The 14,449-nt window shown below is 32.1% G+C and overlaps 1 protein-coding gene across 5 annotated transcripts in view; it reads left to right on the forward strand.

Moving 5' to 3' along the window:
- Ptbp2 (polypyrimidine tract binding protein 2) overlaps positions 1 to 14,449 on the forward strand; it is a 65,059-nt gene that overhangs the window by 23,849 nt on the left and 26,761 nt on the right. For all 5 annotated transcript variants that reach the window (XM_010639915.1, XM_010639916.1, XM_010639917.1 and 2 more), the window contains exons 4-7: positions 5,517 to 5,689; positions 6,554 to 6,697; positions 12,221 to 12,385; positions 12,473 to 12,583. In XM_010639915.1, the coding sequence (XP_010638217.1) occupies positions 5,517 to 5,689; positions 6,554 to 6,697; positions 12,221 to 12,385; positions 12,473 to 12,583 (593 nt within the window). The remainder of the gene's footprint in view (positions 1 to 5,516; positions 5,690 to 6,553; positions 6,698 to 12,220; positions 12,386 to 12,472; positions 12,584 to 14,449) is intronic.

Genomic DNA, 14,449 nt, shown 5'->3' on the forward strand with positions numbered 1-14,449 from the left:
GCTACTTTAGCAGACTCATCTTTTCTTGCAAAACTAATTATACTCTGGCAGTAAAGTGCCAGCGGTTGTCCAAAGTATTTATTGAAAGAAGTTGAAAATTTAAGCTCACAAAAAAATTTTGCAAAATGTTCATAGCAGTTTTCTTCATAATTGCAAAAGCTTGGGAAAGAACTGAGATGTCCTGCAGTAGGTAAATGGATAAACAACTCTGGTACGTCTAAGACAATTGACTCTTAAAAGGAAATGGGCTAAGAAGCCAGTGAAGAAATAAGGAAGAACCTTAAATATCTACTAAGTGAAAGAGGCCAATCTGAAAAGTTATATACCATATGAGTTCAACTACAATATATGACATTCTAGAAAAGGCAAAAATACAGAGATGGTAAAAAAAGATCAATAGTTGGTAGGGATTGGGGTGGAGTGAAACCACAGAATTTCTAGGGCAGTGACAATACTTTGTATGCTACTATAATGATAAACACTTATCATTATCCAAATCCAAGAATGTATGACAGCAGTAGTGAACTCTTAATGTAAACAATGGGCTTTGTGTGCTTCTGATGTGTCAATATAAGATCATCAATTGCAATAAATTTACCACTCTGGTGGTAAATGTTGATGATGTGGGAGACTCTATGCATTTGTGCGGTCAAGGAGTATGTATATGAAAAACCTCAATTTTGCTGTGATTATTCTGAAAAAAAGTTCTAGATTAGGTGGCTTTAACTTTTTTTGGATATTACTGTCTAGAGAGTTGAGTTAAAAAGCAGAGATTTGAGACTGGATAAAAAAGCAAGATCTAACTATTCTGTCTCTGCCTTAGTTAGGTTAAAATATAAAGACAAGAAAAAGGAAAATTTTATACCATGCAAACATCGCACAAGAAAATTGTCATTATTTTAATCTGAAACTAACAGTCAAGACAAAGAGGTATTACTGGATATAAAAACATTTCATAATGCTGAAAGTGCCAGTTCATTAAACAACTAACATCCTTAATTTGTATGCTAGTAATAACCCAGCTTTGAAGTACATGAAGAGAAACATGGTAACTAAAGAGAGAAACAGAAGTCCACAAAGTTGGTTATTTTTCAAATTCCTCCTAGTAATCGATAGGAAAATCAGATCTCCTCTTTCCAAGTAAAAGAACACAATAGAAAATTTGAACACCACTTAGTCATCTTGGCTTGACTCACATTTAGGAAACTACACCCAGAAACTGGAAAGTAACTTTTCAAGTATACATGTGATGGTTATCATGATGTCGCCTGTATTGTATTATAAGCAAACTGAAATGGTTGAAAACTTGCATAGTCCATGATTATAGTGGAATTAAATTAGAAAAGTAAAAAATATAAGAAACCACCAGATATTTAGAAGTTAAAATATACCGTTCTGAACAATTAAGGAATCACAGGCTGTTGCAAGGGGGCATATTTCTCACTGGATGAAAATACTGCTATGCGTCAAAACTCAGTACGTGCAACCCTAGAGGTATATGTGGTGGTGGCTAGTGTCTTTGGATTGCTGTATTAGAAAAAGTACAGATGAAGTGTATGAAGTTTTGAAATATCTGACTTCATGTTTGTATTCAATTGAAAATACTCCTTAATGGTAAATGAATGGGGCTAAAATAAGAGATTTACAAATTAAATGAGGTGAATGTTGAAATGCAGGTGCTGAATCAAGTAAATATAGGAAGAACCGTGGGGTCAGAATAGCTTAGGAAATTCTAACAGTGTTTGGAAATAAATAGAAGATTCCAGATATTGAGTCAAGGAAGTGAGAGTGTAAGAGTGGAAGTTGTTGGGAGTGTTATGAGAATAGAGAACTTCATTAAAGAAGAGGATAATAGCTCTGTATCACTGATGGGTATGATAATTTAACAAAGTACTTAGGATCTTAGATCGATTTATGTGAAAAACTGCACAAAAAACCTGTGAAGAATAAAGATCTCCCAGAAAGTGAAAAGTGATGAACTTATCAGAGCTAAAGGTGATGGTTCTAGAATTGAGACAGAAAACTGAATTTTGAGTTTGGAAAACAAATGATTGAGTAAAAACAGTTTTTAAATTTTGTTTTTAATTTGTAAGTAGATAAACATCCTTTAATTGGGGCTTTAAAAGGACTGATTAATATATAGAAAATGGTATAAATGTTTTTGCTATGTGTAGGGAACTGGTATGCATAAGTAAAAGCTTTACTATATATCTTGTTAATTCAGCATGAAGTCCTAAAATCATTTGCATTATTACTAGTTTTACATATACAAACAAGTTTCTGTACCAAAATGAAGGGAAAGAAACATTAAGATAGACCTAATTCTACTTCCTTCTCTTCTAGAGTAATAAATAACCCAGATATTCAGTAAGTTGAGCATTACACTCCCCTTCCTCTCAGATTCATATTTTTAATATGTGAAAATGGACTTCACTGTATGATTGAAAGAATCCCCATGTCTCATTTTCATAGTACCAGTTATTTAAAATGAAGATTTACATAGCATTAAAGATAAATGCTTAGTAGCTACTCTCTTGAGACTCTTAACTGAGTGAAGAGAGGATATAAATTTTGATGGTTGCTTGATAGCTGGCTTGGTCTTTGGGGAAAAAAGAAAGATCTCATACATTTTGATGGTTAAACTGCAGGTGGCTGGTCTGGGAGAAAATGAAAGATCTCTAGGCCATTATATGAAAGGTGAAGTTGGTCTTTGGGATCTGCCTTTAGAGTAGGGATTGAAAAACAGAGATGATGGAGTCAGACTACTCATTCCATGAATTTTAATCCCATTTCTATTATCTCTTGTCTTTACTTACTAGCTGTCTGACCTTGAGCATTTAACTAGCTACCCACCATCTACTGTCCAGAAAGCATCTAACATCTAAGACAAATTCTCTTAAAATAGATATAGTCAGGCTTAGGTTTTTTTGGAGGGCTTATATTCTGAAAATCATTTGAAAGGGGGAACCTTTTTTCAGTATAGGTACAGTGATAATGTCTTTATTGTGGGGTGTTTTTCCCCCTTGCCTTTCTCCTAGAAGGGAAAGGACAAACCAAAATAAGATAAACTGAAATTTGCTGAATTGAATATCCTAAAATTGTAACTCACGGGGCATTGATTATGATGTATTTGTCCTTGTTATTCAGACAAACTAATGAGTAATAAGTTATCAGTTTTCTTGTACTCAAAACTGCTTTTCTGAGGAGACATCAGTCCTACATTAAAATATGTCTATAGATGCCAGTTATATGTTTTTAAAGATATGAGTATATATTGTAGATTATCTGCTTTAATTTACACAGACTTGATGATTTTTGTTAGACGATATTATAAAATAGGAAGTTTAGGTATCTATTATGTAAAGTCTTCCTCAGTAATGAAAAGCATTTTAGATAATTTCCTGTAGGGTTGTATCATATTTGTTGTTTGTTTTCAACTTCTAGAGAGTAGAAGAGCTAGTTAACCAAAATTGTCAAGGTAATTCAAAAGCTGCAGCTTAATGTTTTGCTGAACAAGGTCAACATAAGGGAATTATTAGACACATATTGTGATCATTCAGTTAAATATGACTGACTCTTAAGATATGACTTATCTTAAGATATGATAGCTTAAATAAATTACCATTGAGTTTACATATTATCTTTTAGGTATATCTTCTCTGATAATCTAATAAAATCATTGCTACCTCCCTCTTCAAGCCCTTTACTAAATCACTTTTAATCACATCATTCTACTTTCTTAACAGAATTTAACAAGAAATTATCAAGTTCATATAGTAGTTGTCTTCCACTGCACTGTAGCGCCTCAGGCATCAGACTCATATAATGTTTAATTCTGTATTTCCATAGCCTAAAACAGCCCTAGACAAATCCCCAAGTCTCAATAAATAAAGAATCAATATATGGGTGAAGACATTTAAAAGATTGAATTTTATAGAGAATGTTGAGAGTTTCAGGGGGTATCATCAAGTACTTAAAATTTTATATAAAATGAAGTATACATGTGTATTTCTTGGTTGTGTAACAGTTCTTCATTTTAGCATTTTGAAAATATCCTTGCATGTATAGATTCTTACTATTGACCTGGCATTGTGTCTTTTAAACAGTTCTGTATAAAAGATTACTTATTTTATAGACATCCTTAATAAGATTTTTATTTTAGGTCAGCTTTGAAATGAAAGCAAATGATTTGTTGATTGAAATATATTTGTTTAAGGCTCAGAGTAACGTATGTTAATGAGTAATTTAGAGTATCGTGATACTGATAGCTACAAAATATTTAAATATGTAGATTATGTAGTAATACTAACAAATTAAGACTTATTTATAAATAAGCCATAGTGTGGATTGGTCACATATGTTTTATAGTATCAGAGCATGACAACGTTTTCCAAATTGAATAGTTTATAATCTCTCAGGTAAAATCTTAATCTCTCTAATTTGTCATCCCAATTTTTTCAGAAAATTCTATGTAGTAGTCCTGCCTTAGGCATCATTTTGGTTTTTTGTAGTTTCGTTTACCTTTCATAAACCTCAGCTGAAAATATTTCATGGGAAATTCCAGATCTTGCTGGGGCTAATACTCTTTCTCTTGCACAGTAGATTCTATATAAACTAATCCTGCCAGTTGATACACATAGTAGTTACAAGATTGGCTCTCATGATATTGCAATGCTTGTGTTGAAGTAACCCTCATTTTACTTAACAGTATTCTCAAAGTGCAATAAAATATTTTTAATTTAAGTGTTCTGTTTTATCATTAGTTTTTATTAACCTCTTACTATCCTCAGGTTATAAATTAAACCTTATCATGTATATGTATAAGAAAAGAAAACGTGTAAGATTTGGTACTGCCCATGATTTCTGGATCTTTGGATGTATCCCCTTTGGATAAGGATAAATCTGCTCTTTCCATTAGTCTGAAAAGATGATTAATTTGCAATGCAATTATATTATTTAGTGATTGGATAGTTTTTAATGAAATTGCATTATAATGTTTTCGCTAATCATTTATTACTCTTTGGATATACTATTCATAAATATATTATTTCTCAGCAATTTTAAGTACTAACTTAATTTTACTTAATAATTAGTGGTATTCTCCATTACTTTGAAAGCTTAGTTTTGAATTTTTAGGAATTGACATATAGTCAACTATATTTTTAAGCTTTGTTTTGAAGCTCTTACATAAGTGACAAGACTTAATGTGTTCTTTTTTTTTTTCTTGGTACTGGGGATTGAACTCGGGTCCTTGCGCTAATGTGTTCTTAATATAATAAAAATGTTAATATTCATGATTCAGTCAGTGGTTTTAGATATGACCTAATGTAAAATTAGCCAGACAAAAATATACAACTTAGACTTTATCAATATCAGTATCTTTTGTGCATTTAAGAATACTGTTAAGAAACTTTCCTCAACCAAACTCCTAAGTGAAATAAATAGGACACATGTATAAATACCAAATAGTTTCTCTGAAGTGAGAAACTAAAACTGTATTTTTAAATGTCTTTCAGCCAATGGTAATGACAGCAAGAAATTTAAAGGAGAAGATAAAATGGATGGTGCTCCTTCTCGTGTACTTCACATTCGAAAATTACCTGGTGAAGTGACAGAAACTGAAGTTATTGCTTTAGGCTTACCTTTTGGTAAGGTGACCAACATCCTTATGCTGAAAGGAAAAAACCAGGTATTATTCTTTCAAGGCTTATGAAATGATAAACCCAAAATCACATGCATGAGTTGTAATGTAATAAAAGTACTAATTTTCTGAAAAAACTTGAAGTATTTTCTTACTAGGTAAGTGTAAGAAACTAATCCTAGTTCCCAAAACAAATGAGATGCCATAGTTCAAATTTTATCTTTTGCATTCGCTTTAGTACTTTACTGATTTTTGAAAAGTAGTAGTGGAAAATACAAATGAAGTGTTTTATGGTGGCTCTGTTGTTTGTGGTATCAGCAGTCAGTAGCGGCATTATTAGTATCTTACTAAGTTTATTTCAGGAAGATAATGATCTGGTAGCAGAAATTAATCATTGAGTCTGAATATCTTTTATTCAGTAGGTGTAACTATACCAGTAAAGTATGGGTATATTAAGTATGAAATATTGTTTTACAATTTCTGATACTATTTAAAAGAATACATGAAATTTAACAATGTTGTAGTTAATCTGATGTTTGATGTTTAAATTTTTTTCTCTGTTGTTTTTTTAAATTCTGTAGAGTAGTCATGGTAAAATTTTGATGCTAGGAAATGTTTATTTTTTTCTAGCTTTTGTTGAGGGAAATATATTTGTGGAGCATGGAAAAATCAGGTGGAATGCATACACACTGTTGTTCACAAAGTTCTTAAGTTAGCTTTAATTGTTTACTTAAATTCCAGTAAGAGAGTTCTAATTCTACTTATTAGAACATTTAAATGTAATTTGAAGTTTATATTCTAGGTAATTGATTTTTTAAAACTAGCTAAATAGATTATACAGATAGTTAAAATTTGTAGTTTGTTTGTTTGATTTTAATGCATAGTATTAAAATTTGCTGTTTAAAATTTCAGGCATTTTTGGAACTAGCAACAGAGGAAGCTGCTATTACTATGGTTAATTACTATTCTGCTGTGACACCTCATCTTCGTAACCAACCAATTTATATCCAGTACTCTAATCACAAAGAACTAAAGACAGATAATACATTAAACCAAGTGAGTACATATAGGTACATAAGTACAGAGACAGAACATATTAAGAGTCTCGTAAATATAGTAACAAAAAAACTTTAACCACTCAATAGGCATTTTCTTTTTTAAAAGGTATTTTTGTGTATTATGTACTATTAAATATTGCCTTCATTTACTGAAACTATAATCAGTTTATTATTTTCATGTTCTAAAATAATACTAGATGAATTAATTTAAAAATTTTTTTAAAGCCCTGGTCAGAAGTTTTTTTTATTTTTTTTTTTTCTTGGTACAGGTTAAAATTTGTATGTAGAAACTTTATAGGAGTAGAACTTATTGCATAAATTGCACAACTTTGCTGCTTAAACTTCAGATTGTAAAATGCACTGCTGTTAACACTTTATAGGTCTTAATTTCTTTTGAAAAAAATTCCTTTTGAGGATGCGTTAATGATTTTCCCAAGGAGAAGAAATCTTAAGAAGAGTATATAAATGTATTGATGTTTTAAACATGTTATATAAAAGATATTATTTAAATATAATGTATTAAAATAATATAAGCATGTTTTAGAATTTAAGATTTTTGTATGCTCTAAAACTTTTCTTAAAATACTTTTTAAGCTAATTGTATCTGTTGGTTTCAGTGAAACGTAGACAGCATCTGATTATTTTTTTAATGGAAATTTAACGGAAATAATCAGGTTTTCATTACTTTTTTAAGGAAAAGGTGATCTGAAATGATTGTTTATGAAATATATAGTTGGAAAACTTTTTGTCTTAAAGATGGGATTAACATTTCAGCTGTCTTTGTGGTTGAATTTGATAATACACTTCAATTCTTTTGAACAAGAAAATGTACTTTTAAGAATTTATCATGAAGTGCTGGATGTGGTGGTAGAAGTTTGTAGTACCAGCACATGGGAGACTGAGGCAGAAGAATCACTTGAGTTTGAAGCCAGCCTGGAGGAGTACCTAGTGAGTTTAAAGACTGTCTGAACTACATAGCAAGACCCTGTCTCAGGAAAAAAAAAAAATTGTCATGAAATATACCAAAAGAAATGTTTATTCACTGTTTTTTCCTTTGATAAATAATGTATACATTTATGGGTAGGTGATGTTTTGATACACTTCTACATTATAGTATCAGACTACTTACTATATCACATCTGCCATTTACTGTACCATTACTGTATCTACCATGCATTTCTTTGTGGTGAGAACATGTAACACATTCATGATGGGCCCTAATTGTCTGGCTGCTGAGCAGCTGTGATACGAACATATTTCATTCCTTCCAGCTGGAATTACCAGTGGTACAAGAGGCCAGATGAAACAGTCAGCAGTGTACCACCAGTATTTCAAGCTAGCAAGAATGGAATGTGTTAAAATCTCTTGTTTTAGCTGTTTTGAAATATATGATACATTATTTTAACTGTAATTTCCCTGTTGTGTGGTAGATCACAGAAAGCTGTACTTTATAACTGAAAGCTTGTTCTCTTTGGACACCTCTCCCATCTCCTACTTCCTACTCCCATAGCCACAGTCCTCACTAGTTTTATGAGTTCTGTTTTTTTAGAGTACATTTAAGGCAGATTATGTGGTATTTAACTTTCTTTGTGCCTGATTCATTTCGCTTACTATAGTCTCTTAAAATGACATTTTATATCCTGATTGTATTTATTAGTATTTTTTACTAATTCATGAATACATTCTCATTTTATTCTGTTTTAGTGGTAGTGGGGATCAAACTTAGGGTCTCACACATACAAGGCAAGTGCTATTATCACTGAGCTGAATCACCAGCTCCACATTCTCATTTTAGATTCAAAAGAAAGTAATGTAAAAAATAAAAATAGGGAGTCTATAAGGAGATGTGTGTGGGAGAGAACTTGTTTGTTTATTTATTTATTGGGTTCTGGGGCTCAAACTCAGGACCTTGCACTTGTGAGGCAGGTGTGGTGCCACCGAGATAAATCCCTGGCCCCTGGAACTTTTAATTTTAAATCGGGATTACCAGTGGAAGCCGTTGAGAAGTAACATTAGAATAATAACTTTAAAGTGGTTAAGAAATAAGCCACAGATAAAACAATCTGTGCAAATTTCCTCTGTTGCAAAAAGGTTTTTTTGAAGTCAGATATTTAATTTTCATATGCCATTCAGTATTCTTTAATCATCCTTTTTGCATTATAGTTGCTCATGTCTTATGATTTTATAGTTCTTTGAGGATTCTAAGTATAGTATTTTAAAACTACCGCAAAGTACTCTTAAATTATCTATTTTTCTCACTATTAACTTTTGTGTGTATCTTGTTTTCACTTCCCTCCCTGCCCCCCATACAAGCTGTCTATTCACAGGTCAGAATGTACAGTGATGGATTCTTCTAGAGTATTGTGAAGTTGGATGCTAATCTGGTATCCTCCCAGACAGTGCCAAAGATAAATTTATTTACATTTATTCTGAGCCCCTCCCAAAAAAAAACCCTTTAGAACTTGTTTTAAGGGTGGGATTTGTGTTTGCTTGTTTTTTATGGTGAAAGTGTTTGTCAGTCTTCTAAAGAAGGAAGAGGAGGGGAGTTTAGCGTTTGTTCATTAGCTATACTTTGTTATTCCTTTATTTTTCACTCTCTTTTCTGTGAACTTGCCAGTTCCTTATCTGTTTCTGTGACTTCTGCTTATACAGCCCCTTTGCTGTGTATTTACTGTGTCTTTCCATTTAGTTCCATTTATTTTCTCCATTTCAGGAATTTGATAATATTATTCTCAACTAAAGATGACTACCTGTCCAGTGTTTGAGTTGATTGTATTTTGTATTTTCATAGGAGACAAATTAGTGAATGAATTTTATCCATAAATAGTAACTGTCAATTATATTGTTTTCAGTTAAGTCTTCCTAACAAGCTACCGCATTTTCTCTATCTGTGCTACTTGTGTTGCTTAGAAATACCCATTTTTTTGGCTCGTATATTACTGTGATAGCTCTTCTACTAACCTGCTTTCTTATTTTCTCTATTCAATTCTTTCACCCTACTATAGCCAAGTATGTATCTTTCTAAAGTGCACAAGTCCAACTAAATTACTCTCATAAAAGCTCACTTGGAGATGGCTACTTATATTTTTTGTATTATGGCCATCTATTTGCCTATGCTTCTGTGTGTTGGTGTTAATTTACGGAAGCCTTAACTCTCATACATGAGTGAATGGAATATAAATTGAATAATTTCTCAGAATTTGAAAGAAATACCTACTAAAGTTGAGCATATGCATGTTCTTTAACTTAGTCCTTTCATTTATAGTTTTCTAATTGGAAAAATATACACATATCCTGAAGCTGGGAATGATGTAAGTGTTCTGCAGCAGTTGAATAAATTGTGGTGTATTCATTCAGTGGAATGCTGTATGGCAATAAGAATACACAAGCTATTCATACCTGCAAAGCAGTACTGTATATCACAAAGTAAAGTTCATTGAAAGAAACCAGACCAAAGGAGAGCACATACGACAAAATTCCATTTAATAATTGGGAGTGTACATTTCCATTAATATAACCAAGAGGAAACATGAGTATAGGTCCTAGAGCACTGATAATGTTTTTATAGGAGAGCAATTATTTCATAGAGATGTCCAATTTGTGATATTTTATTGAGCTCGATTTACAAAATTTGTTTTCTTTGTGTATAATTATTTTGATACGAAGTTCATTTAAAATCTAGGTTGGCAGGCCAGTAATACGGTGAACAAAGTATGGAATAGATATGTGTATATATGCTTCATATTTAGATGGTGACTCTGGAAGGATACTCAAAATTAATATTGCTGCTGCTAAGTCAGTAGGGGAAAGCACACATTAAAGACAAATTTGGGGGAATACCAGGGATCGAACTCAGGATCTTGTGCTTGTGAGGCAGGTATATAGCCACTGAGCTAAATCCCTAGCCTCTTAGAGACATAATTTCTAACTGTAGCTTGTTAGTGTTTTTCTTGTGATTGTTATTGTGGATGAAAATATGTACCCAAATCTAAAATCCAAATCAGATAGAAAGGATCATGGAAAACTCAACTGATGTGTTATGATCTCTGGGTCCTGCTTCTGATATGGCATAAGCCAAGAAGGCTGCCCAAGGCCCAGCGTAACTGCTGGCTACCACAATCTGTATGATGGGCACTGCACCCCATCCCTTACTTCCAAACATCTGAGGTGGAGGCCTAAGCAGGTGGACACAACCATGCCTTGGCTGAGGTCTGTTTGCTTGCCTTTAGTGCTATCCTGCCCCTGCACAAGGCAGGCTTAGCTGTTAAGGGGGGCTGAGGGTCATAAAGCCATGCAACATGAGGCTTTGCCAGGCTGCTTTGCCAAGTGAGTTGTGCAGCTCAGCTTTGAGGAATTAGAAGAGTTTCTGCCAACCTTGGGCCATAATGGAGTCCAAATTCACTGCAAAGCAACTCCTAAATATTTTCAGACATTTAAGTAGATAAATGTTGCTCTAGAAATCTTTTTTACCTATTTTGTTTGCAACTATATTTTCAGTAGTACTACTAAGTTGTTGTACATTGTTCTCAAACTGTTAGATTTAGTTAAATGATGAGATGTGTTTAAGTGCAAATATAGATTTTTGAGTGTCCAGCTACATGATCCCTGGCTTTATTTCAGTAAATGACCATTTTTTAAAATTCTCATAAGTATCCTAATTCTTTTCTGTTCTTTTCTTTCATTTGTCATTGTGCTATGTATATATTCTTATTTATCTGCAAATACAGATAGTTCAAACTATAAACTAATGTCAAGGTATATGTTCTTGTTGTATTTACATATATATATATATAGTTGCCCTCATATTTATATTCTGACCCCAGAAGAGGTAGAAAGAAGTTATTTATCAGAGAATCTGTCATAATAGGAAAAGCACAATAATGATGAGGGCAATCTTTTGGAGCATTTAACATTTGACTGGCAAAATTCTTAAAAATACTGTAAATTCTTTCAATTGTGTATGATTATTTTCACCTTTACAGATACCAGAAATCAAGGTGTCTTACATTTATAATAGTTTAATTGGCAACATCTTATTTTAATATATAAAATAACACTGCATTTTACAATTGTTGGTATGTTAAATACCATAAAATGTGTGCAAAATATCCTTCATATTATAGCTTGAAAATTTCCTCAGAAATTTAACCTTTTTGGTAGTTTTTTGTTTTTTTTTTTTTTTTTTTTTTTTTTTTGATAATCCATATCTTGTTGAGATTTGCCATTTACCTATTTGTGGAGAATAATAATAACTAATAGTGGTAGTTTACAGTTTTATTCTCTAAAAGTTTCTGTTTAAAACATTTTTTCAGTTACATAGATCTGTCAGACTATGTCTTATTATTTCAAGTATAAATCAAATTTCCTCTCTTTGCTCTTTCAACATTCAGGCCAAAGCCTAGATCACTTTTTTGAAAAAATATCAGTAGAATACTTGAATTACAGACTGACAGTATTATAACATGTAGCAAATTGTAAGTGATGAGTGTGTTTTTCAACCTTTTTCTTTTTTAATTTTCAGCGTGCTCAAGCAGTTCTTCAAGCTGTGACAGCTGTCCAGACAGCAAATACTCCTCTTAGTGGCACCACAGTTAGTGAGAGTGCAGTGACTCCAGCCCAGAGTCCAGTACTTAGAATAATTATTGACAATATGTACTACCCTGTAACACTTGATGTTCTTCACCAAGTAAGTTTTAATTTAATTTGCATACTCACATATAAATTGAATAAATAATAATACAGTAAATAATGCTTTGATCTCATGTTTTAACAGATATTTTCTAAGTTTGGTGCTGTATTGAAGATAATTACATTTACAAAAAATAACCAGTTTCAAGCTTTGCTCCAGTATGGTGATCCAGTAAATGCTCAGCAAGCAAAACTAGTAAGTCTAGAGTGACTTTTGAGATAGTAATATTTTTTCATGAAGATGTAACTTAACCTGAATGTAAGTTAGCAATATCATGTAACATTGTAAATGGTGGAAATACATGTCATTAATATAATTTCAGGAAACCATTTTAATTGTCATAATACTTTTTAAGAATGATGGCTAGTAATAAGCTTATATTTTACACTTTAAATTTTGGTGCAGAGTTTTGTACTTTTGAGAAGATAGTGGAATTTTAAGGAGTTTGCAGTGTTTCAAAAGAATTTATTAGTTTAGCTGAAAGAACATCAACATAGATGGTAGATATTCATCACTGAGCTAAATTTTGGAAACGGTGATTGTTACGAAAAAGGAATGTGCATTTTTTAAAGACTAATGATGACTTGGCCAGGGGTTTAGCTCAGTGGCACTGTACCTGCCTCTCAAGCACAAGGTCCTGAGTTTGATCCCCAGTTCCAAAAAAAAAAAAAAAAAAACCAAAAAAACAAACGGAACAATCATAACTGTAGCTGTCTGTACCATAGACTTAGTTACATTTTTGTTAATTTGTGAAGTTTTGTGCTTTTGAGAAGATAGCTGGGTAGTATTCTCCCAGGATATCTGTGTAAGATTTTTAAATAGTTTGCAGTGGGAATTTCAAAGTAATTTGTTTTTGAGATAGTTTGGTTGAATATATCAATAGATACAGGCTCTAGTGTAAAACTGTACCTTACATTCTTTTTTTTTTTTAAGGCGTGTTTTCTGAATAGGTTTGAGACTGTTCTTTATTCATATCATTCACATTTTTTTGTCATGGTTATTTATGGAAGTTAAGAGGCTTTTAGAAGAAGAAAAATTTTCCCATGTCACGACTGCCATTGAAAATTATATACCACAGCTTTGTTTCAAAATTCCTAAGTCTTCCAGTGCCTAAGTTAATATATCTTAATTCTGTTTTCACTCTTACTTCTTGTACCATAATCTTATCATATTCCATTATTAAGGCAGTAAACATTCAGTACTAAATTATTATTATGAAACCATTAAATCTGCTGTTTTTACTTACCTTTGTCCTACCTCTTGGTTTTTCCTTTTTTTTTAACTCAAACGAATCGTGGTTTCTAGTACTTTAGTGCTCCCTCTAGATCAAGATTACTTATGAAATGCAGACCATTTTTCATTATTGCTTAATAGCATTTCTTTCCTCACTATCTCATTTGGAGATTACTGAAATCTTTAAGTAGCAGAAAGGCTGTACTAGCTATAATGACATAATTGTTAACAGATTACTAGTTACCCTTATCAGTTTTCTATTTCTTGACCAGTACTGTTTTATAAACAGCAGGTTTTTTTCTCTCTTTGTTAAAAAGATTGCCAAGATTTAGAGGTAAATTACTTACAGTGCATGGTCTGTGAGATAGACATTTTTTCAGCTTGCTTTTCATGGAGTCTTTTTTTGTAGTGTATTGCTCTTTACTGTTTCTCAGGTGATACCTCATTGTGTGTTACTTTTCCAGTATGGAATTCCTTTTTTACTCTCTGAAAATATTCTTCACATTTCTTGGCCTTCCCAGCTTTGGAAATACAAACTTTATCAAGTTGCCAAAAATTAATGTGGTATGAGGTTTTATCATTATGAACTATCTAGAAATCATGGTTTGTATGACATTTTTCACAGCTTCAAATGTATTTTAAAATGGTACACATTTTTCTTAATGTGCAGTATTTTCTTTACTCTTCTCCAAAAGGAAAGGACTTGGTAAAGGACCAATGAAATGGAATTTGATTAGAAGTTATACTGCATTGGGGCTAATTTTTACATAGAGAATAGCTTATGTATACATCTCACCTGAAACAATTTCTAGGTATATTTAATCTCAT

This window comes from Fukomys damarensis, unplaced genomic scaffold (assembly GCF_012274545.1).
Source record: "Fukomys damarensis isolate Sample0158 unplaced genomic scaffold, DMR_v1.0_HiC HiC_scaffold_33, whole genome shotgun sequence".
Lineage (NCBI taxonomy): Eukaryota > Metazoa > Chordata > Mammalia > Rodentia > Bathyergidae > Fukomys > Fukomys damarensis.